General features: G+C 38.4%; 1 protein-coding gene across 1 annotated transcript in view; it reads right to left on the bottom strand.

Annotated features, from left to right (window-relative positions):
* SLC9A9 (solute carrier family 9 member A9) overlaps positions 1-25299 on the bottom strand; it is a 366051-nt gene that overhangs the window by 56490 nt on the left and 284262 nt on the right. The window contains exon 14 of the mRNA XM_067465985.1: positions 24395-24465. Coding sequence (XP_067322086.1) covers positions 24395-24465 — 71 coding nt within the window. The remainder of the gene's footprint in view (positions 1-24394; positions 24466-25299) is intronic.

Consider the following 25299-nt stretch of genomic DNA (forward strand, 5'->3'; position numbering starts at 1 on the left):
GGGAAGATAACAAAGCTTGGCTCTGTACAGCACCATTCCATTTACATTAACTGCCATCACAAAGAAATCTAAGCTGCAATGGGACATTTACGTGTATGTGTCTTCCAGTCTCCTGCCAACTTATGGTGGTTTTTCTAGTTCTTTCCTCTGAAATATAGCCTGCACCACCTGGTATTCATTGCTGGTTTCTAAGTGCTAACCAGAACTGACTACTCTGAGATAAATGGCTACAGGAAACAACACACAGATACTTCATGTTTAAGTTTCCTTAAATTGAGGGTTATGCCGTCTTCCTTAATGATAGATTAATGCACTAGACAGGCCTGTAGCGAGGGTTTTTTTTAGGGGTTCAACCCCCCCCCCCTATGTTTCAGATTTTTTTAAAAACCTGGTTTACTCATGAATTTTAACTGGTTAACCAAATCCCCATGCTAAGTCTATGAGATGCAAAAAATTAAGAGTCCCTCCAGAACTGCAAGCACTTTCTCAGGCAAATATTGACAATTTATTCACACTGTCATTACTTGCAGCAATAGCCGATGTAGTGAAGTAACCAAGTTTTGTGTGTGTGTTGAATGTTCTCATTAAGGAGGCCAGACTTGGTGGAGGTGGTTGACAGGGGCGGAGCTGCAGGCTATGGAAGGCTGCTCTGCCCTCTGCTGTGCTCTTTGCTTCAGCGTGAACTAGGAGGCAGGTTTCAACCCTCCCTCCGCGAAATTTTCAACCCCCCCCAAAAATTTCAACCCCTCCCGAATTTTTTCTGGCTACGGCCTTGGCACTAGACCTCTGCTCTTGTCCACTCTCTCATTTGCAAATTCACACAGATGTTTGTCCACCTTTCTTCTGTGAAAGTCAACATAGCCAATAGTGAGGGATTCTGGGAGCTCTACTTCTACAACATCTGGAAAGTCATACAACTCCCATTCCTTGGTTAAGGTGATTTTGTTCTCTTCTTATTTTATCAAAGAGGTCCAAATTTCTTTCTATAAGCTCTACTTTTCAAAGAATTTGAATTGAGTACCCTGTTAAAGAGCTGTCTAAATACTCCAAATGCACCAGATCACATCTGATCTTGGAAGCGAAGCATGGTCAACTTTTAGGGCCTCATCATAAAGGCCAGTGAGACACTTCACCTGGCATATTGTAGGAAAGAGAGGGGCAGTAGGGTGAAAGCATCCTTGGATGCTAAATTTACTCTGTCTGATGAGGTCCTTAGTTAGTATTAGGCAGGAGACCTGCAGTAATAGGCTATATTTCATGGGAAGAAATTGGCCAAACCCCTTCTGAGTATTCCTTGCTGCAGAGAACCATATGACATTCATGTCAGTTGATAACTGACATGAAGGCACATATATATCATACACCATTAAAACGCAGTGGGTAGCAGCCAGTTAAACGCTCCTATTCATGTAACATCTTTTCTTAATACAACAGTGGGGTGCAATTTCTCCTCCTCTTGACTTCTCATGTGCTTTTATAATTTGATTTTGAGAAAACATTCTCTTCTCTGTAGCCAACTGCACAGTGTATCCATCTAGTTGACTGGGCACTTGTGTTTACCAAGTAATTAAACTTTGGGGCCACCTTGTGAGTCATCCAGCATGATGACTCCCCAAGGAAACCACAGTCCCTATGATTCACCTATCTGCTATAAAGCAGCATCTAAGAGACCTGGTATATGCCAGGGCTGTCTTATCTTGTAAATCTCAAAGAAAGGAATGCCCACTCTCTCCTTTGGCTGCTAAGAGTAGAACTGTATTGCACTTCCAGCTATTTTTCTTCAAAAGTTTGCTCACTTATTAATCTAAATTTGCTTTCTTAAATATTATGTTTATTCCCTACTTAGATGGGATGACATTTTACTGCTATACTATACTAATATCTATTAAGTAGTTGGATTATATCAAGAAATCCCAGCCTCTACTTATTTTATTTCCTCTCTTACTCACAAGGTCATCACTTTTGTGTGATAGATGAAATTGGATACTTATTTGTTAGTAACTACTCAGAAGATTCTTATCGTTTTCCAGAATTCTTTTTAAAGAAGGCACTTTGAAAAACTGGATGTTGTACTCTAAATTAAAACATATAGTTTATTATTCACCATGTTTTTGATTCACAAATAGAGTAATCTCTTAATACATTGCTAAAATGGCACTGGAATTTTGGGAGAGGCAAATAATTTATTTAATATTAACTATTGAAGGGTAATTGAAGATACTATTGGCAGGCTACTTTCTATAATTCACTTGAACAAGTTTAATCAGTGATGGCAAAATGAATGCATAATTATTTCCCATCTCTCACGAAGAAAATTTTAAATAGAGATGGAATAACTGACACTGGTAGCTTTTGAATCAAGTAAAATAAATACTTTGTGTTCATATGTAAAGTCTGGTATGATATAAGGGAAGTCTTTTTTTCTGTCTATGAATTTACTTTCACCATACTTATATATTTAAATTTGTTGTTGTTGTCTGCCTCAAAGTTGTTCCTAATTTGTGGTGATCCTAAAGGAAACCTATCACAGAATTTCTTGGATAGGCTTGTTTAGAGAGGATTTGCTTTCCACTGAGGCCAAGAAAGTGTGACTTTCCCTAGGTCACCCAGGAGGTTTCCATAGCTGAGCCTACATTGAACCCTGATGTCCAAGAGTCTAATGCTGAAACCACTGTACCATACTGGTTCTCTTTATTTACATTTATCTCCCATCTTTATATTAGAAATACCGAGGTAGCTAAGAAAATACAAAATAAATAATAGCATTATTAAAATATGAAAACTCAACAAAAAAATAAAACATATCTAAGAAAAATATACCATTGAGAATAAATAATAGCACCCTCAAGATTAAAATCTTCCTCAGCTGAAAATAAACGGGAAACAAAAATTTGGTCTGAAAAAAATACCTGTGCTTGCTGGTATGAGGATGACAGAAACAGAAATTGCCAGGAAATTTCAGAGCCCAAGAGCTCCAGCCAGATAGAGGGTCCCTTTTTGTCTTCCTATTGTTATGCTTCACATCTTTTATTCTGTCCTATCCATACTTCACAGAACCTACATTACATCTGCACCAAAGACTCTACACATATTTATGAAATGCAGCAAGGAGGATTAGTTCAAGTTGTATGAACTGGTGCACATATTATGGATTTTGATAAAGCCTCACAAAGCCATTGGTGGGCTTGCCCATCTGGAAAATGGCTGCCACAGTAGGCATAGCCAGTCTAAAATCTATTTTCCAGAAGGCTGCCAAAGTAGGTATAGCCTGTTTAAAATCTATTTCCCAGAAGGTTAGAAGGAAACAATCTTACTCATGAGTATAAATACAAACCAAAATGTGTAGGTCGGAGCTTCAGAAACCCCAAGACCCTTTTGAAAATACAGCTTTCCAGTTCAAGACATTTTTCACAGAAAACAAACTGCTGAGGTTCTGAGACTTGAATAAACACTGGACAACAAGGTAGAAGCATATGGTATACATTCACCAAAGAACATTATGCTCCAGGACAGAAGGGGGAGATCTAATATGTCATTAATACAGACCAATGGTAGACCAAGCACGTCACATAGCTAAGATGTGATCTGGTCCAAAATAAGATCATGGTTGAACATCCAACAGCCTCCAATTACAGTTGCCTTGAACCTGCAGTCAGCCAATCCTAGTGGATTTGTTCTTTTACCAATTTATTATAGCTGTCCTCATTCTCCCCCTTCACTTCCACACCAATATGTTGGGACAAAACAGTCATAAAACCAGAAGCTTAATGCCAGTGACCAAAGCATTGAGGATTAATGGTTACTGTTCCTGACAAATAGAACAGTTGGGAAATATGATCTCAATCCCAGGAGAAATGTGGGATATCAACAAGCTAAACCTAATATTAAACAAAAAAATAAACATATATCTGCACTTGCAATGAGAATTTTGTCTAGACCTTTTGTTCAAAATTTTAAAACATGCATTTACACAGAAACAAACAAAATCCAACATTTCTCCCAATTACCATTCTTTTCTCTCTGTAGCATATTTGTATTTAAAATTTAGATTTTCCTTTTCTATCTGTATAGGTTAAAACAATTAACTCTTAAAAGCATAATTTTGAGTTATTACTCCAAAAAGAATATATATATATATATATATATATATATATATATATATATATATATATATATATAATCTCACATCACTTTGTACCTGGCCAGTAGTTTCAAAATAAATTGAAAGTGAGGTTTTACTATTCTCAGCACATACTCTCTTTACCTATTTGCATGAAAGACCAAAAGGGCTCTGGTGGATCTGCCTGTTCTGCTGCATAAATAATACATACTTTAAACTCATTTGTACAGATTAGTTTTCTCTTTCAATCAGGTACAACATTAAGTGCTGCCCACACACTCTATAGGCCAGAATGGCTCCTCTGATCTTTTCTTTAATTAAATGCTGCCATGGAAATTGGGGAACAGGGGAAACCAGTTAAATGACAGAAGCATCACAATATGGAGAAATGCCATCCAAGAAGTTATCATAAATACAATCAATTCACAATGTAACATTGCTTGACAGGCATTGATGCAATGGCTACATCTGTGAGTTGCCATGACTTATGATGTTTATGAGCAAACTCACAAAGAGAGTAGAGAGCTGTGTTGTTCATGGCTATGCTCATTCGTTTGTTTGTGTATCAGTACTTTCTGAGAGGTTAGTTGGCATGTGTCTTGGATCCAGGACATATATCAAAAATGACTTTCAGGCATTAGTATGTATGGCGGTTGTCTTAAAGGACTTGGGAGTGTGGAACGGTATTGGTTTTGCCTCTCTTGGTGTCGGATGCTTTCCTGAGCTTCAAAGTGACTTGGAGAACTAAAATGTGCCAACTGCCCAAGGTGAATTCTTTCCCATCATCTTAAAAGTTCTGGCATTGGGTTGGAGAGATGGGTTCCTAGATTAACAGGCTGACTGGTCAATACCTACATCTGGATGTGCCAAGCCTATCTACAATTGTAACCACTAAAAGCTACAGCCCACCTCTTCCACTTATAGATTTGTGCATTGTTTCATGTAAAATAGAACTTGCCCTTGAATACGAAACTGATTTTTCTAGGAATTGATGCAGCTATATAAATGCACTCTAAGGCCCGTCACAAACTAGGTTCCTGCTGGAGAAAACCTTGCTAGCAAGTCCCTGACGTCATGAGCCTGCGCCTCTCTCCCCGCCCCTTTCTCCGCCCCTTTCTCTTTGCCAGCGTGGTTTTTCCTTTGCTAGGGCAGCATTGCCCGCATTTTCTCTCAGTTGAATTCTGCCAACTGAGAGAAAATGCGGGCAATGCTGCCCTAGCAAAGGAAAAACCACGCTCGCATGGAGAAAGGGGCAGAGAAAGGGGCGGGGAGAGAGGCGGAGCCTCGTGACGTCAGGGACATGCTAGGAAGGTTTTCTCTCGCAGGAACAGAGTTTGCGACGGGTCTTAGTCACCACTGGAACCCAGGCACCAAGAATTGGGTCCAAGAGTACACCCAATTTGTAAGCCTATGATTGCAGGGGAAGTGTAATCTGATCCACCACTGGCTGAAGATCTGTGTTTTGAATGACCAGGAGCACTCCTGCTGTCGAGGGTGCTCCTGGTAAAGCTTTAGTTTGGTCACCCCCATACTGCCTTCCATTGTCGATGATAATGTTCTATAGGCAATGGGTTGGATCTAGACACAGTTAAGCTTAACTGAGATTCACTGGGATCTGTGATCCAATTAAACCAAGACTAACTTATATCCTATTGAGTTCATTGGATGTAACAATAATTGATAGTTCAAAGACATGCTGGCTGTGGACAGTTTTAGATACAAGTGTGTTTTCTTTGTGAGTACATACCCCCTTTTGCTGACAGAAATGCCCTTGTGTCAGCAGAACCCTCTTTGCTGCTGAATTTCAGATATCTGCTGACAGAGTGACCTACCATCTGAACTGCCTGATCACAAAGGTCTGCCAACAGAAAGGCCAGAAAAGGAGCCGAGAAGGGACAGAGTGAGTCAAGCTGCACGTGATCCAAACCTCAACAACAATGCTGGTGCAGACAGTTAGACTGGGAAAATGCAATGGTATATAATTTACAAATACACTTAGGCTGGGCTGAGTTTGCATTCAGCACAACTTCAATTAGCAAAGTCTGCTCAAGGCAACTTGCACGCATTTTGCTCAGGAAGAATTGCAGTCTTCAGTCTGTATCTGGACTGATATTATCAATAGCATCCATTTGTAAAGGAGAGTGCTGCTGTTGTCTGCCTTCCCTTTTAAAAATCTGTATGGATACTCTTCGGCCCATTACAGAAGAGGAATGGAGTAGAAAGCGTCACTGAATGACAAAAGTAATTGAATAATAATTAAAAATTTATATGCAATCTAAGGGTGATTTGTGGACTATCTGAACATCAAGTGAGTAACAAAGAAGCTTCTTCAACATAAATATCTATGCAGGTAGGAAGTAGGGACTCAGCCAAGATGAACAAGATACCTAAAGAAGTGTCTTCATGGAATGAGCAAATATGAATGCAAATGATGATTGTCAAGTTGTGTGTGTCATAGGTCTGTGTTTATTTAGCTTACAAGAAGCTTCTTTGAAAAACAATGCATGTGTATAGTGTTGTTAATATAAGTGATATGGATGCAGGGTTTCATCTTTCCTCCTGCTCCTTCCTGACAAGACTTTTTTGTATTTGCCTCACATGCAGAAATCCAAACCTATCTGCAATCCTACCTTATGCCTCATATAAACTGTTAATTAAAGCTCACAGTATACTGCAGGTATTATTTTTAAGGCACCAAAGGATTGCATATATTAGTATGACAAACCATCTGGAATTATTCCAATAGAGGACATTTATTCCATTATTGCACTCCATAACGGGAAAGGTTCCACTCTTAATTTCTTTCATTTGTATAGTTGACATAGGAGTCCAGTTAGAAAAATATAATAAAGATGTGGGTGCTCTGGCTTTAGATATATAATTGTCAGCTTGATATAATCATTGTGTTTCTGATTCCAAAATTATGTCAGTTTTCTATGAATTATCTCTATCAGTTGTCAGGTTAAGAAGACAAATAATTAAGTTGTCCTTCCGCATTTTGGTAATAACCTTAATCAGTCCAGATTCCTTTCATTCACATGATTTCTAGAGGAATTCAGCTGCAATTTATACTAATAATGAGATCCTTATTTGGATGTATTAGCAATTTCCTGCCTAGGTAGGATTTTAATTAGCAGTATGGCATGGCAATTGTTCTTCTACCAAAGAAGAGTGGCACTAGAAAAGCAAAATGTGCTGAGTATGAAGGGAAGCCTGTTTAAAGCAACTTCAAAAGAAAAGCATAAGAGATAAACAGGAAAAGGAAGAAGCTATTGAAAGTACTTTAAACATAACAAAAGGCATGGTTTTGCAAATCCAGTGTTGTTAGTGAAATAATAAGAGCCTGAAAAGAAAATTCCGAAGCATGGTTGATTAACCCAGTGTTCAGAGCTTTCGATATTGTTATATTATATTTAAATCTTCTGGGCACTGTTAAGTAATGTCAACCAACAAACCATAATTTCATGCCTGAATGGCCTAATACAAATCTATGTACGTGGCTTGCTTCTATGTAAGTACAATATTATATTACCATAGTTAGTGGAGTAAAGAAAATAATGAAAGCAAGTAGTGGATGCAGATTTCTTCCTCTTCTAGAAAGAAATAGTTAATATACATCCCTGAAGTTTACTGCTAAAATTGAGCTGATGCCTTGATTGGAGCAATACAACCACAACTGACTGAAATTGAATTGTTAGACATTTCCTGATATGTTAAGCTTGATTGTTTTCATTTGTACTTAGGGCTCTTTCTTACAAAGTGCATCCGAATTATCTGAGTAGACAAGTTCTATTTCAAGTATTGGTTTACTATGGTTTTCAAGCCAATTATCTCTGGAACTGCAGTTGCAGTTGGAGATTAGGAGGTGTAGGTTGTCTGCGATAAATTGCTTGTATCTGGCCCTGAAATCCAAAGTATACAACTCAAAGCTATACACTCAATTGAGTAGTTAGTCCCACTTATGCAAGTTCCAATATTTTAACGATTCTGCTCTAGTGAGGACTATCAGATTTAGATCATACTTAGTACACATTCATTGTGAAAATCATTTCCATATGTAGTAATGGATGTCAATACATTCCAAAGAAGATAAATTAAGGGAGGTTAGGCCCTTCAATGGCGATTACTTGGGATGTTATATATCACCTCTATTCTACAAGTATATAGCAGTGTTACTCAAACTAATGTCGTGATCCCTTAATACAGTTCCTCATGTTGTGGTGACCCCCAACCATAAAATTATTTTAGTTGCAACTTCATAACTCCTCTTGCTGTCCAAGAAGAGTTATGAAGTAGCAACTAAAATGAAGTATGAAAAATGAAGTATGAAGTAAAGTGAAGTAAAATGTATGAAGTTATGAAGTAGCAACCCTTGGACAGTGAGAAGATCCAACCAGTCCATACTTCAGGAAATAAAGCCCGATGGCTCATTGGAGGGAAGAATAGTAAAGGCCAAGATGAAGTACTTCGGCCACATCATGAGAAGAAAGGAAAGCTTAGAGAAGACAATTATGCTGGGGAAAATGGAAGGAAAAAGGAAGAGGGGCCGACCAAGGGCAAGAAGTCTATTATAAAGATGTACAGTGATGTCAAGAAAGAGAAATTATTCTGTGTGTTGTTCCAGGTTCAAGTTGATGGTAGTCTGGAAATTATTGAAATCCTTGTGGAACTTCTACAGTGATCTCTTTCCATGTGGTCAAATTAGAAAGATGTCATAAAGAAATTGTATGTAGAGATTTTGGGATACATGTACTAAGGAAGCATTGTTCCAGGTCAGCCATGAATATGTTTGCACACTTTGATGCCATGCAAGTGCCCATGGCAGTGCCACTGAGTTGTAGGTAAATATGATTACCAAAAAGTGAAGTTGTTATGAGCATGTAAAAATGGCTGGGTTTGATGGCTAGATATGTTGTAGCCTTGTTCAGGATGGTATTTTTATGCCCTTCTAAAGCTGCAATTCGATAAGAGAGGAGAAACTCTCACTGGTACCATGTGGCAAGTGAGTTCACATAGATGCTCTTCATATCAAGGACTGCTCTCTCAAAAAAAAAGACTTGGAAGTAGGTGCAAGAAAAAGCAACGCTTCTGTCTGATTCTTCCAGATAGGTGTAATTATATTTTGAACAAATAGAGTGGTTAACTAAGGACATGGTCAGAAACACATTAATAAAGGTGCTGTATGATATTAGTCTTAACAGAGGCTGTAATCCTATGTACTCTTTTAAATCAATATGTATAGTTTAGGTTGTACATTCTAATAGAATAGATCTCAGGAGAACATTAACTGTGTTAGGACCACTGAACAATTTTATGCTATACCATAGTATAAATAATTGCATTTTTGATGCTATAATACAGTCTTATTCGATCCCCAAGCCAATTCTCTGTGATAAAATAAAATCTTTGTAAATGTCCATGTAACTTTTCTGAGGGAAAAGGGAGAAGTAATGTAATTTCTCCTAGTTTGTCAGAGAAAGTATATTCATTCCAAACAGTCCCTCCTGTGAGGAAGTAATAATGAAGACTCAATTGTCCTTTCTCCCCCGCGCTGTGCTTTCCATACCTATTCTTTACTTTGAGCGTTGATTTCCTTAACAACCTATAACACTTTCTCCACATGAGTCTTTATTTATTATTACTTCAAAAGCTGAGGCACCACATATTACTATGAAGTCTTTAAAGCAGAAATATCATGAAACTCCACCACAGTGTCAGTGTGACTAAGAAGAGCTTTCCATTAGAGAACAGTTACTTCAAGAACAGCTTAATTTTGGTGCTGTAAAAAAATAGACTCTTTAAAGGACAGACATTAGAGAAAGAAGAGTCCTATTAGATTAGCTTCAACTTGATCAAAGTAATTTCCTACTGTTTTATAAAATTTAGTTTCAAGTGCACAAAAGCTTTGGAATACCTATATTTCCCCTGAGAGATTATATCACTGCTTGTTCCAATACTTTTCTTGAAAGCTTCTCTGTTTTTTGACTTTCAAAATTATGCTTCGTTCTTCTTTGATGTCCCATAGTGCAACATTCTGGTGATTTTATCCTTCCTATATATTCTATCTTCATGTACAATAATAATAAAACTTTATTTATAGACCGCCCTATCTCCCCGAAGGGACTCAGGGTGGTTTCCAACAAATATGGCAAACATTCAATGCCAAAAAAAGCCATACAAAAGTTTGCATCAGGACAAGACACATTAGACAATATAGACAATATTCATAACATTTCCATAGGCCTTGCTGTTTTATGCCTTCAAGGTATTTTTTGTCATATAGTAACCTTAAGATGGAGTTTTCTTGGCAATGTTTGTTCATAAGGCTATGTCATGGCCTACTTCTGGGGCTATGACTTCTCCATGGCTGAGCAGAGATTTGAACCTTGGTTTCCCATAGTCCCAGTCCATACTCAAACCACTTTATGGCTTTCCACCCATAAACCTTTATGCTTATTCTTTCTTAGAAGCTTAGAAGTCATTTTGTCCTTTCTGCTAACTTACTATAAATGATCAATTCATATCCCAGGACCACCCTTAATATGAGGCAAAGTCAAGAAGTTGCCTTGAAGAACAGGTGCTGGGAGGTGAAAGCAAGGTCCTAGGTTTCTTCAACTGTCCTGCTCCCTTCTGATATGATGGAAGACGTTGTCTCTTTGCCATGGTAGAAGAAAAATTTAAATACCACTCAGCTGACTTTTGTACATGGAATAAACTGGTTAGCATCTATTCCTTTTGGAAAATCCTGATGGCTACCAAAGATTTGTTGTGAGGATTTTAATATGAGGCAGAGAGGTTTATTATTTAAGCTAGGGCTGAATTGCAAAGGAAATGGGGCCACTTTTCATTTCAGTGCCCCTGGTGTGGCTACAGAGGTGTAGCAAAGCTCCCATACCTCTTAGCTGCTCCAGGTGACTTTTCTAAGCCATTTCAAAATGAAGAAGTTTGCTCTTCTTCATTCTAAGCCCACCACATACTTTGAAAACCTCCCTAAAGCCCTCCAAATGGGCTGAAAATTGGCCAAAATAGAAACAGGAAGGGAGCAACCTTTAAAATTTAAACAAATACAAACATAATATCCTTACTTATTCCCACTGTCAAAGAATGCATTCCTTGGGTCAAATATCCACGAGTAAATGGATATCATCATGTCAGATTTGCTCACAAGTGTGAATAGTGTATAAATATTTCACAGGACTCAAAGTAAACAGGTGAAGTGTCATGACTTATTCATGAATGTGTGGATCAATTCTGATAAAATAAGGATCAGCCCAGCTTTTCATACTCTATATTATTTAAATGGTTTTCTAAAATCATTTGAGCTAAAGGGAAAAAACATACCAAACTCTGAATTTTGTACACACATACACACACACAAACAAACAAAAGCCAAAGTACACAGGTCGTCTCCGAGTTACAGACATCTAACTTACAAATGACTTCTAGTTAAGAATGGGGCCGAGACAACAGGAAGTGAGAGAAGTCTTCCCCCGGAAGGGAAATTCACTCCTTAAAGTGTTTTCATGGGGAAAAGGTGTCTCCACTGAAGCTTTAGAAGCTTTATATAAACAATCCTTGTTTATACAACAAGCCATTTTTGAAAAATCTAGTTGTCACAGGGACAGAAAGTGAAGTGAAATCTTTTGAACAGGGGCACAGACAGCAAAGCAAACACCATAGGGATGTTAACCCTTCCCTATGCTATCCAAAGATTATCTTTCTTTCTTTCTTTCTTTCTTTCTTTCTTTCTTTCTTTCTTTCGTTACACTGAAAAGATGTACCTGTTCCATTTACATACAAATGAAGAAGAAGAAGAACTTTATTTTTCTACCCCGCCTCTATTACAATTAAAAACAAAACAATAACAAATTAAAACAGCATAAAACAGCATAAAACAACAACAACAACAACAACAACATAATAATAATAATAATAATAATAATAAACAAGCATCAAAAGCAACAGCAGACTAATTTTGGAGGGGGAGGGGGAAAGGAGAACCACTATGTGAACTGGTTAAAGGATAAGGGGGTTCAGTAAGGTGGATAGAAATGTATAATAGGATAGGAAATCGCATGGAAACAGAGCAATTAAACAGGATCAATTCAGATATATATATATATATATATATATATATATATATAGTAATGTAATATAGGAATTCAGATTCAAGTCATAATTCAGGTCATGATATAGATCATTTGTCATAGGGGTCATCAATTGAATGCACAACGAAAAATCCACGTCTTTAATTCCAACTTAAGAACAAACCTACAGAAACTATCTTGTTTGAACTTGGGGGCTGTCCGTATATGAACAATCCCAAAGAAATTTCTGACTCTGCTAAACTGTGTATATGTTTGGTTGGGTGTGATTCATGGTAGAAAATCTACCAAGCTCAGTGGTTTTCAGGATAAGACTGAGAAAAGGTGCTGGGAAGTGAAAGTAAGGTCCCCTTTTCCAGAACTACACTTTTTTTTTGTCATTTTTCTCCCCAGTGAAACCCTAGACCAGGGGTCTAGGGTAGCTCTTTTGTGTGATCAAGCTTGTAGGTAATGCTGGAAGCCTATAAACAAAATAAATGTTTTGGCCTTCAATTCTCAACAGCTGGTAAACTGGCTGGGATTTCTGGGAGTTGTAGGCCAAAACAATTGGGGACCCATAGGTTGAGAATCACTGCTCTACAGGATGTGCAGTTTATTTTGTTTATAGCCTTCCATTACCATTACTCCCACCACCATTCAAACTCCTTGAACCCACAGAAGAGCTATTCAAATACAGAAAATGGCAGCACCACTTGCCTTGCACATTAAACACCCCAGTTTCAGTTCCTGGCATACCTGAGAAACCATGGGAAAGACCTTGAAAAGCTCCTGCCAAACAGTATAGATGATGGTGAGCTAGGATATCTTAGGGCCCTTCCACACATCCCTATATCCCTGAATATCAAGGCAGAAAATCCCACAATATCTGCTTTGAACTGAAATATATGGCAATGTGGATTTAGATAACCCAGTTCAAAGCAGATATTGTGGATTATTTGCCTTGATATTCTGGGTTATATGGCTGTATGGAAGGGCCCTAAAACTTGCTATGTATCAGTTGTGCATGCAAGGAAAATATAGTTAAAATGCCACCCATTATAAAATATAGAAAAGTTGATATGACACTATCCAGCAAAAGTCAACCAGTTTTGAATGCCATTCATTATCTAGGAGAGTTAAGCATGTCATAGTGACATATCATTGGTAACAATAGGCTGCTTCCAATGGCTGTGTGGAATTAAGCTCTCCCACAGAAATAGACAGGACATAATTGTGCTGCTTACCTTTCTATCTCTGACATTTAGCCAGAAGTTGAAGGAGGAAAAAAAGGAAAAGAAGAGGAGAAAAGCAAGAAAGAATTGAAGTCATGAACTGAAAGGAAAAAGAAAATGAGTGCCTCAGTAGAGAAACAGAAGAAAGCCATTCATACCAGGCATTTTTGTCCCCTTTTTTCTGTTTTGCTAACAATGCGTCACCCATGTGCACCTCTGACCAAGAAGGAAAACTGTACTGTGGCTTCAGACACTTAGAATAGGGGGCAAGAAGAAAGGGGGGAACAGAAGTGGGAAAGTTAACAATAAGCTACAAAAACCCACAATGAAGCAATCCTGTATTCATTTATTCTTGAAGTGAGAAAAAGCTGAGCTAGCTCAGTATTTCCTTATGTTAAATGCTAAGCTCTGATATTGTTCACAGTTTGAGAAGCTTTGAGTGGAGAAGACCAGGAGAAGCTACATCGGTGGGCCCAGCAATATTTCTTTTTTCTTTTCAAGGAGATGTTATTTGCCCTGAGATTGTTCCCCTCACCATAAGGCCTGGGTGAGCAGGGCCACAGCGTTCAGAGATTTGGGAATTCAAATCTTTGCTAATCTAACAACCTGTTGTGAAGGAACAATGGGAGATGTGAAAATCCTGGCATTGCTGCAGGGAACAAGAACTCTACTTTGCTACTTTGCTGGAATACTACCAAATGCAACAAGTGATGATATATGACTTGAAACTGGTTCTATTCTCAGCCCAAAGGCATCTGGAAGAGTTCAATGAGACCACAAGGTATTGGGATTCAACAATGTTCTATATAAGAAAATAATCTTCATGATGCGAAATTGATAGATCAGTAGATAGGGTTTTAGAAAGTTTGATAGGGAAGCCCATCCCTCCTGTTCCCACTTTTGATATTTAGACTGATATTTATTTATTCATTTGCTTCATTTATACCCTGCCTTTCTCACCCTGTAGGGAGGACTCAAGGCAGCTTACAACTCAGATAAGATTCAATGCTACTTAAAACATGGGGCCCATCTGGACAGCCCCTTTATTGCAATAAAAGGGGGCTGTGCAGATGACGTTCTGGCCAACCCGCAATTAATCCTGGTTTGTGGCAAATTAATTAGATAGTGGGATTAGGCATGGGATAAACCCACTACTTCCGGTATCTGGACTGCATTCCCAGTTTTCCAGACTAAATTAGTCCGGAAAACTCTGGGAAACACACCCTCTCCCCTAAAGCCCCCAACCCCCTTTTAAAAGTAAGGAAAACTTACCTGGCCTCCATTACAGTGTTGCCTGAGCTCTCCTGGCATGTAGAAATGATACACCTGGAGAGTGGGGGGAGGGAGCGATTTTCCTCCTCCCGGTTGCTCTCCTGGCGCATCATTTCTACGTGCTAGGAGAGCTCTGGCAACACTGTAATGGAGGCTGGGTAAATTTTCCTTACTTTTAAAAGGGGGTTGGGGGCTTTGGGGGAGGTAGTAGGATCTTCAGATGTTCTGTTGAGCCAGTCCTGGAATAATATTTGGACACCCATCCCAGAAAGTGTGTACTTTCTGGGGTGGGTGTGGACAGGCCCCCAGGAACATCCGTGTTTTTTAAATGCAGATGCTCCTGGGATAATGGCCTGCCTGGAAATGCCCCTAGTCATAAATATATCTTAGGGATAATCCTCTTACTCAAGTGTCCAGCCTCCTTCCTGAAATTTTCCATTTCTTTTGTTCTACCCAGAATGAGTTTAGACTACCTAGAACTAACATGGGCAAACCCAGGTCCGTGGGCCGGACATGGACCCTTGGGCTCTTTCCTCCAGTCTTCATCTGCCTCGGCCTTTCTCTCAGCATGTGGATGCAGTGTCCTGCTGTATCCGGAGGCTGAGAGGAGGGTTGAGGATGAGACACGAGGCTGCTGAGAGCTGTCCGGAGCGCTCTCGACAGCTGCATTTCTCCTTCTCCTCTCAGCCTGGGGATGTGGCAGATGGCCCTGACAGATATCCATCCAGCCTCTGCTTGAAAACCATGAGGAAAGGAGACTCCACCATGCTCCGGGGCAGCATATTCAATTACTGAAAAGCTCTTACCATCAGGACATTCTTCATAATGTTTAGGTGGAATCTTTTTTCCTGCAATTTGAATCTTGCCCACTCCTCAATGTGACATATTTTCAAAAATTTAAACATGGCTATCATGTTCCTTTTTCTCCAAGTAAACCTACTCAGCTCCTTCAGTCTTGTAAAGTCTGGTTTCCAAACCTTTATCAGGCTGAAAAATGCGGTATAGAAATAAAGCAAATAAAATAAATAAAATTTTGGTTGCCCTTCTCTGGACACATCCTAGCTTGTCAATATCCTTCTTGAATTGCAGTGCCCAAAACTGAGCACAATTCTCCAGATATGCAACAGTAGAAGTTGAAGTCATGCCATTTTAGAGGTTGTTTCTCCCTCATTCATTGCCTTGTTCTTTATTACATCAATCTGCTATTCTCCTACAGTCATGTTAGCATAGATAATGGATACAAACTGGGTTAAATACCATTGGCACTGCCCCTTTGATTCACATACTTCATAACCTTGCCTTATGTACTATTGTAGACCCTTTATTTTTAATTTTTAGTGCAATTGTATAATTTCAGCACTAAAAACAAAATGAGGCAAAGATATATGCATGCGATAAAGCCCCTTGTCAGTGTGCTCTACTACAAAGCTTGTAACTGGGCTGAAAACTAATTGCTGACTAAAACAACAATGTGCATACATTTTATTGCTTTTACACTAATATGCATGCATTTCCTCTTAAATTGCAAAGTCTGTAAAGTGGTTGAAGTTTCAAAGCATCTTATTTCTATAGAGCTGCAACATAAATTAGAGAAGTCATGATTTTTCATTCCTGAATTGTTGATAAAGCAACTTCAGTCTTTTTCTAAGCCTTTGTCCATGACAGTGACAGCTCATGATAAAGGGCAGATTCAGCTCAAGATCATAGGAAGAAATTCTCTTTGATTGTCAGCTATTCAGCTGCTAGAATACAAGTTCTTTCTGCGAACAAGGTAGACTCTTCCCCTGCTTCCCTCATGCAACATTGCTGAACATACTTTAAGCAGTCACACTCTATGTTTTGTAGAAACTTAAAGCCCAAGAAGGTTTTAGAAACTTTTGGTAAATGAAATAGGATAACCTTTACAAATGTTTGAGACTCATTAAATGGGAGGACACAGCTGTGTGTGTGTGAGTGACCAAGGCATTTTCTAGAAACTGAAAGTGAAAAGAAAATACTGGTAATTGCCATTTAAAAAAAAGAACATTGTTTAGAGCCATTTTAAGCATGTCTTAGGTGGCAAATCATGTTCTCTGGAAGGCTTCAAAGTAAGATACTTCATTTTTGGATGTTTTTTAATGGCAGGCTTCATGAATGGGATGCACTATTCCCATACTTGTCCTAAACTTTATATTTAAAGGTTTGCAAATCTTCATCCTGAGGATACATCCCCTGTCATCTCAGGCTAGTTTCATTCTTTCAGTTTCATTTTTCAGGTTTTACTATGCTTTGTGACTGCGTTGCATATAGGAGGTCAAAGAGCAAGAAACCCAAGCAGACCCATTTTCTCTTCTTTTGAATGCCAGTAGTGAAAATGGTAACAACTCTTTGGAGTGTTTTTAAAAATTTAAAAATAGTAATTACATGGCAGATCAGTGGCCAAGATCAAGGAGTTGGTGTGTGGTTTTGTCAATGAGGTTTTGTGTCCACCATCTGTGTTTGTCTTTTCTTGTATGGGACACAAGGGGCTATCTTCTAGCTCTTTATACCTCCTTCAGAAACCTCCTCTGGCACACAGTTGTCAACATGTTATTTTAAAAAAGGCTCAGAAATGTAATTATTTACTGCTTTTCTATTTTGTCTTTCCTCCAAGGATGGCTAGATGGCTTACAAGCACCACTTCACCTGTTGTATCCTACAGCAGCGCAGTGAAGTAGATTAGATAGAAAAAAGTGATCAACAGACAGAAAAATAAACAAAACAAAAATGATTCCCATTACCGCTAAAACCCAACACTGACAGGTTCTTTGTCCTGAATTCTCTTTTCTTGCCAAGAAACAATTGCTATGTCCAGCATCTGATTTGTGTGTGTGCGCGTGTGTGTGCAGTATAATCAGTTTTGTGTAAATTTATGCTGAACAGAAGAACACAGAAGCCTACAAATAAAACCTATATGCGCACAAACTGAAATGGGAACTTTTATTACTTTGCTTGGTAGTGACAGCATACTTAAATTATTAATCAAACTTCTGTGAGGATAGTTTGTGTTTTCTCCTAGGCCTGGCTGCTATACTCTATAAGGACATTGACATATCGTAGGCTGTAAAAACAAGGCTGCAGTAACAGAATCAATGACATTTTGCCCATTAAAATTCAAAATGTTATACTACATACTTTGCCCTCTTTACAATGTTAGATATATCTTTCTATTCTATCCATTTTTATTTAAAAATCACCTGATACTAGATATTACAAATGATTTTGAAGTACTGAATTAAGGCCATTTTACATTTTAAAAATTCAATTGGTGTTTTAGAGGGTGGGGTTACTTCTCTGTTTAAGAGTTGCTCAAAGCTTTATGTAATTTAGCAACAACGCACTGGCCATTTGAGTGTAGCTCACATCACATCAAGCTTATTCTGCCTGGTTTCTTCAAACCACTTTCCAAGCAGTTTATTGTTTGCTAGATGTGTTCTTATCCTGAATAGATAAGACCATAGTAGAAAATTTACAATTAGCCTGTATGAACATCTTGTTTAGTCCATTTTTAATTTTTAAAACTTACCAAAATTTGCATTTTGTTGTCTTCTCATTCTCATGGGAGTTACGAATTGAACTTAATCCCACCTTTGTTCAACACATGAGTTGGTGAGCTAGCAAATAAAATTTTAAAAAATCAATTATTAGGAGTTGAGGGAGAGAATAATGTTGCAGAACAAACTTGTACATGTTTGCCTAGCCTTAAGTATAAATATGCCTCTATGAGAGACAGAAATAACTATGATCCTACAATGAAGTATCTAAGTGCCAAGTCATGAAAACACCAAAATCATTTATGTATATATGTATGTATGGCATACATATATACATACATAATTCTTTAACAGTTTTTTTTAAAAAGCTGTTGTTCAGTTTATACTTTGTTTAGCAACATTTCATAGTCTGGAGTTTGCATGTGGTCTTTTTAAAAATCCAGCTGTATTGAAAAGGATTAGGAGTGATGGAAACTTTAGTCCAACATCACCTGAGAAAGACTGGCAAAACTTCGGAACAGAATATATTTGGAAGTTACTGAATAGGTTAAAGCCATATATGGGCAGTACCACTTCAGACTTCAAATGGAATGTCACAGGACTGAACAGTTATCTAGATGCCAAGGAGAACAATTGCAGTTAGCCATGTTATTTTCCTGTATGGGATGAATTTTTGTAAGGGGAGTATTTGCAAGTGAGGCTCTTCACCTGTAGTCTGGAGTCCAAGAAAATCCAAGGGTGGGTAAAAGAAAGCTTGAGATCTGCATGCCTCTCCTTATGTTCTTTATGCTCCCTGAAATCATTGGCCTAAAATTGGATGTGATTTTTCATTTGGGGGAGATTATCCAGCCTCTTCAGCTTTTTAAAGGCCTAAAATTGGAAGTCAGTCTTCCAGGCCTGCACAGTCCAGAGTAGTGTATAACATATGTAGAATGTCTGGTAGGAAATAGTATTAAAAGCAACTTATTAAAGATGACATGGTGCATCCTCAATTTCCATCCTCAAATCCTTCTTGTTCCCACTTATGGCACCCATGAATACTCAAAGATTAACAACTCAATTCACCACAACATCTGGCAAATGACCAGACAACTCAACATGCTAACAAAGCAATGCATCACTTGATGTTTTCAGATTCTACAGCAGAACTTCAAACCATTTCTAAAGGTAGGACAAATGGATGATAGAAACATTTCATCTGGATAATTGCTATTGCTCTAAGGAATTGGAACTTCCAGAAAGAACAATTCAACATATGAAAATGCTTAGATCTGTCAGTGCTAGCAATAGAAGCTTGAACTGTTCATCCCTTTGGGGATTTCAGCATAAAGTTGTCGGTTGAAATAAAATGTAAAAAGTGCTACTTTAAAAATGAAAATACATTTGTACAGTAATGGCAGGACAGCAGTTGCAGTAAACGAGGATACTAGAGAAAGATGCCTGCTTATGACAGGAAATAGCTTCTTAGAATATAAATTTGCTTTCACTTCAAGAGTGGTTTCCAACTTATTCTTAAACATGGGAACTTTTGTTTGAAATACAGAACATCACAAATCAACCTACTAAGGAAAAGGATTGCCACAAATTCTTGACCATGTATTCCTCAGTTTTGCAGCTTAATCCAAGCACATGGTTTCTCTCTGCTTACTGTAAGCACAGTTAGGAAAAATACCCCAAAAAATAAAAACACAAGACACTTCGTGCCAGAGATTTGGTAACAATCATAACCCAAGGCTAGTCTGTTAGCAGAAAGCACATCCAGTCATCAGAAATGCTCTTCTGCTAACAGAATCATCTGATGATGATGATACTTTATTCCACCCTCTCTTCTCAAGGGGACTCAGGGCAGATTACAACAAAAGATGGCAAACATTCAATGCCAGATCTAATACATAAATAAGTAACAAACCAGTAACTTAATCTACATCTAACATCTTCTGCCAGTTGATCTTTGCTTGTTTTGCTAAGATCTCCTTGTAGAAGAGCCAAAAGTGTAGAAAAGAGATGGGGCAAGGAGAAACCGGGTCGTGTCAGATCCAAATCCCCTGCAGCTCAGAGACACATTCACAAGGCCAACACAAACTTTGTGGCCCTAAGTAATTTCTAACTTTTCGAGGCTGTGTGGGTGGAAAGTTGGTTTCAGCATAGAGTCACTGGCATACTCAGATGGAACTAGTTAGGGTTGCATTCTAACTCTCCAGATTTTACTCATTCCTCACTGGTTCCTCTCCAGATATTGACTTCTTCTGTCTTTGCCTTTTGGTACCTGAATATGAGCTTTATTCCTGCCTTAACTTTCCTGACAACTTTCTGTTCACTGTTACTTAGTGTGCATCTACATTGTAGAATTAATGTAGTTTGACATCACTTTAACTACCATGGCTTAATGCTATGGAATTGTGGGAGTTTCCAAAGTCTTTTGCTTTCTCTGGTGCCTTATCAGACTAAGGACCTCATCACATGGAAGTCCTTAAGCCATGGGACAGTGGGACAAATCCATTGGGCAGTGGGAGAAAACAGTATTAAGTGCCTTGCATCACCCACATTACCCCATTCCCCAAACTGTCATAGCCTGGCTTAGTTAACGAGGACACAGGTGGTTGTTACATATATTCTCAGAGATCCATCCTATGATGTTTCCAGGATGGAGCCCTGCCAAAAGTAGCCCTGTATTATATAATGGGTTCTGGAGGGCTCCATCTTGGCTCCATCCTGGAAGTGTCGCAGGACAGGACAAAAGCCCCATGTGACGAGGTCCTAAAACTACCATAACTTCATAGAATTGAGCCATGGCAATTAATGTGGCATAAAACTAAATTAATTCTACAGTGTAGATGCACTCAGTCACCTGTAGTACTTTCCTCACCTTCTGTCATGAAATTGAGTTGTACTGACTTATTCCCAGTTCACATTGTCTCCTTTTTCTTCTGACTTTTAGAAATGAAAAATCACATGGGCTATATGTCAGTGCAGGGAACACAAGACTTTCTGGATCAAGCAAAGTCGATCCAGTCCAATGGCCATCCCAATACACCTGTGACCTCGCTTGCAATATGCTGGTTCAATAGTGTGCTCTTGCTTGTGTTCCTTAGCAACTGAACTGCTACTGGAAGGTCTGGAGCCTGACACAAGAAGTAATCCACATCCCTTGAGATTAGTAGCCACTGACAGAAAAATTGCAGGAAGATAAAAGTTCTGTACCTCTTTCCCCTTCATTTCCCAGCTCAGAATATTTCTTCGTAAATTACCTTTCTATGTTTAGGGAGAAATATAGGATTGCAAGTATCTAAGTTTATACTGTATATGAAAAGACACAGCGTACCTGTATCTTTCCCTTGAAAGGAAAAAAAATGAAGCTTAGGGAAAGTAATTTTTGAGCTGAAAACAAGCTCAAAGCCTTGAACAATGTCTCTAGCTACCATTCCTCTCTCTTCACTTATAGTTCATCCCAGTTGATATTTCTTTTTTTTACATTTTGAGGATGGAAAGACAGAACCATTCAATCTGTGAGCCTCACTTTCTATCTGCATTCCCCACCATGCCTCCCCCCCCCCCCCGGTTGTATTGATATATGCTGTTTTTTGCCCTTTCAAACATCCACAGTCACAGACTTTTATATCAGAAGAAGAAATGGAATCAGTGTGTGTCTAAAGCGTACTCTGATGCCACTTGGCATTAATTTTTAAAGCCTTCTTTCCTTTTGTACTGCATTGCAAATTGAATTTTTACCTGCACTTGGAAAAAATAGAACTACATTTGATATCTTATTTACTCACAGTTTACATGGGATTCTTTCCAAGGAAGACTTTAATAACTGATTAAAAAAAACCAAGACGTTTTAGTAAATATATTTTCTTCCTATTGTGGAGAAATAGAGAAAGCTTCCATGGTCTGGCACCTCATCCCTCTTGGATTTCAGCTTCTGATTGGAGATGATGAGAGACGTGGTCTAACACATCTGGAGGCTGCCAGGTTGGAAAAGGCTGAACCTGTCAAAACCATCTGTAAAATGATAAGCAGTTTGAGCTGTAAGAAGCTTTACTATCTTGACCATGCTGCCTGGGGAATCCTGGGAGTGGTAAAGGATGCAACATTTGCAAACTCTGGTCTACACCAACTAGTGTCATCTCCCTAAATTCCCCAGTGGTGTTCTTTGCCATCACCTGCTTGTACTTATGATCCTTTTCAGTGAGATCTAAGGGCCGAAGCTTGTGACCATCTACATGCTTTATCATAGATCTATGATCCTGTCTTTTCTCAAACCACTGTGTCACTATATGTACAGTACGTGACTCAGAAATGAGGTATGCTAGAAGGTCCCTCCTTTGTGAGTAATACAAAGTGGGAGGACGTGTGGCACCAAGATTGTGGAATGCCCTCCCTTGGATGTTCAACTAGTGCCAATTTTGGTTTCTTTCCAGCATGAAAACATTCACGACAAATTTATTTCAAAGCAACATGTACACAGTTTTAAACTATTGTGGTTTTAAAAATGGTTTTAACTGTGGTTAGATCTAATATGATTTTAACGTGTTCTAATTATTTAAACTGGAAGCATGCTAAATTGTTTATTTTACCCTGCCCTGAAATCCTATGAAAAAGGATGTCTGGAATCATATTAGGAAGTTATGGATAACCTAGAGCAGGCATGGGCTGGTAGGCTGTTAGGAATTGTGGGAGTTGAAGTCCAAAACACCTGGAGGACTGAAGTTTGCCCATGCTTGACCTAGAATCACATATTTGTAACTGCTTGGTATTCACAATATTATTATTATTATTTTGAACATTTACATTCTGCTCTTCTCACCCCCGAAGGGAGACTCAGAGTGGCCTACAAATGGCAATCATTAGATGCCACACAAACAATAGCAATAAAATCACAATTAATACCTTTGTATCCCTTAGTTTGGGGCACATGTCAGGGCCACAAAAATCTCCCAGTTCTCACTTAATCTGCAGCAGCCATTACAATCAACAGGGCTTTATTCCGCTCTCTGGAAGTGGACTGATGTTCCTACTTCCACTTGTGTGAGTAATTCCCAATTCAGGGGGGAATTCCATCAAGAACCATGCTTTTGCTTGTTGCAATGGGGATTTTTCATGGAAGGAGGTAAAAATATGAGTTAGAAATTATTCAAGTGATGGAAGCTTCCTAGTAAGTGGATACTGATGAATTAGTCAAAGAGTTACTGCATAACTAGATAACTATGATGGTTACACATTCATAATTCCCTAAAAGGTTCCAATAAAAAGATTTTAATAGATATAGATAGATAGATAGATAGATAGATAGACTAAACAATTTAAAAGGTGCAGCTTTCTATTTGGAGGCAAGAAGTATTCCACTTGTGTCAATATTAAGTGGTGATTGTTTCTTTTCAGAAAATGCATGAGTTAGAATATAATGTATTGCTTCATATTGTTTTGCTCTTTCTATTTTTTTTAAAAGGACAGAAATGATCCTATAGAAGAATCCTATTTCAATGAGGATTTATCCACCATATTCATGACCCTAAGAATTCACAACAACTAGGTCAGGAAGTGTATAAGAATGAGAATTGCCTACATTAGCTTCCGGCTTGCACAGTTATGTGGCCATGTTAGAGGAATGTCAGGTGAACAAGGCAACTGGATTCTGTCGATCTTTGGCCTAAATGAAGTATTCATGAAGTACATAATTAAACAAACAAACAAAATGCCATCCATGGATAGGTCAACCAAGACAGTGGTGTTTTCCTCATGGGGCCCTCTGCCTGTGTATTTTCCTCCTTGCTTATGGGTAGTCATGTCCACAGCATGGTATAGTACTTTGACATTTATCCCTAGGAGTGTGAGATTGCTTCTCTAAGGAAGCATATAAATAACTATGCTATTGCCAAGAGTTTCAGAACAATTTATTGTAAGCTCTCGGTGTACTTTTGTTGAGGTTAGGCATACTCAGCCCAACCATGCTGTTCTTCTTGAAATGTTCTGCAACAGCATTTTCTATTTCAAGGCTTCCTTTGAACTCTTTTGCTATTATGTCTTTTCCGTAGCAACAATATGATTCAATTTCACACTGCACTTCAGAATGAAAGGAGTATCTAGTTATCCTACCATGTTTATTCATACTGTTTTCTCCAGTAATGAAATTGCTTTCCATGAACTGTTAACACTAACACGATGATAGGATACTTATGGTCAAAACCATACCATATTCTGAAGAGCCAGGCACTTTCTGCTTTGGTAGTGTTTTTATTTGCGGCCTGCAACAATATGAAAAAGGGAAAATGTTAAAGATGTCCAAAAAGTCAGTTAAATTAAATATGTAAATGATTTAAACATTTGTCTCTTTTTAATAGAAACATTTTATCTTGTTCACAAACCATTTCATCTAACCAGTTTTCATACACACACACACACACACACACACTATTTTAAATAACATTCTGAGACTATTAATCACTTGTTTATTTAGTTGTTATGTGCATTCCACATCATCTGTCATGGAAATGAATATGTCATGCATGGAACTCCCAAGGATGATGTCCTACTGAAGCTAGAAACACACCCAGCTTGGGTTCTGCAAAATAAACAATATAATGCAATCTTAAACCATGCAGTTCTTCTTAAAAAGCCTTTTTGAATTAGGGTCTTTGCTTCTTCCTATTTATTTCAGCTTTCTGGAGACATAGGCAAGAAGTACAAATAAAAATATAATTAGGAAGCTAGTGGTACAATCTTATCTCTAATTACAATCACGCATAATGCAGGTATTAGTATTAATTAGAAACACTAAGTAGTACTGAGTCACTTTATACAAAGGAAGCGTACAAAGAAATTTATACAAACACTCCATAGCTTTGCGGTGTGGGGGGAGGATATAGAGCTGTGGTTCTCAACCTGTGGGTCCCCAGATGTTTTGGCCTTCAACTCCCAGAAATCCTAACAGCTGGTAAACTTGTGGAGATTTCTGGGAGTTGTAGGCCAAAACACCTGGGGACTCTCAGGTTGAGAAACACTGTTATAGAGGATGGAGGAATAGGACAGGCACTCTGATAAACACATGGGATTTCACTATGCCATTTCCCTCCACAGAA

This window comes from Anolis sagrei, chromosome 3, assembly GCF_037176765.1.
Source record: "Anolis sagrei isolate rAnoSag1 chromosome 3, rAnoSag1.mat, whole genome shotgun sequence".
Lineage (NCBI taxonomy): Eukaryota > Metazoa > Chordata > Lepidosauria > Squamata > Dactyloidae > Anolis > Anolis sagrei.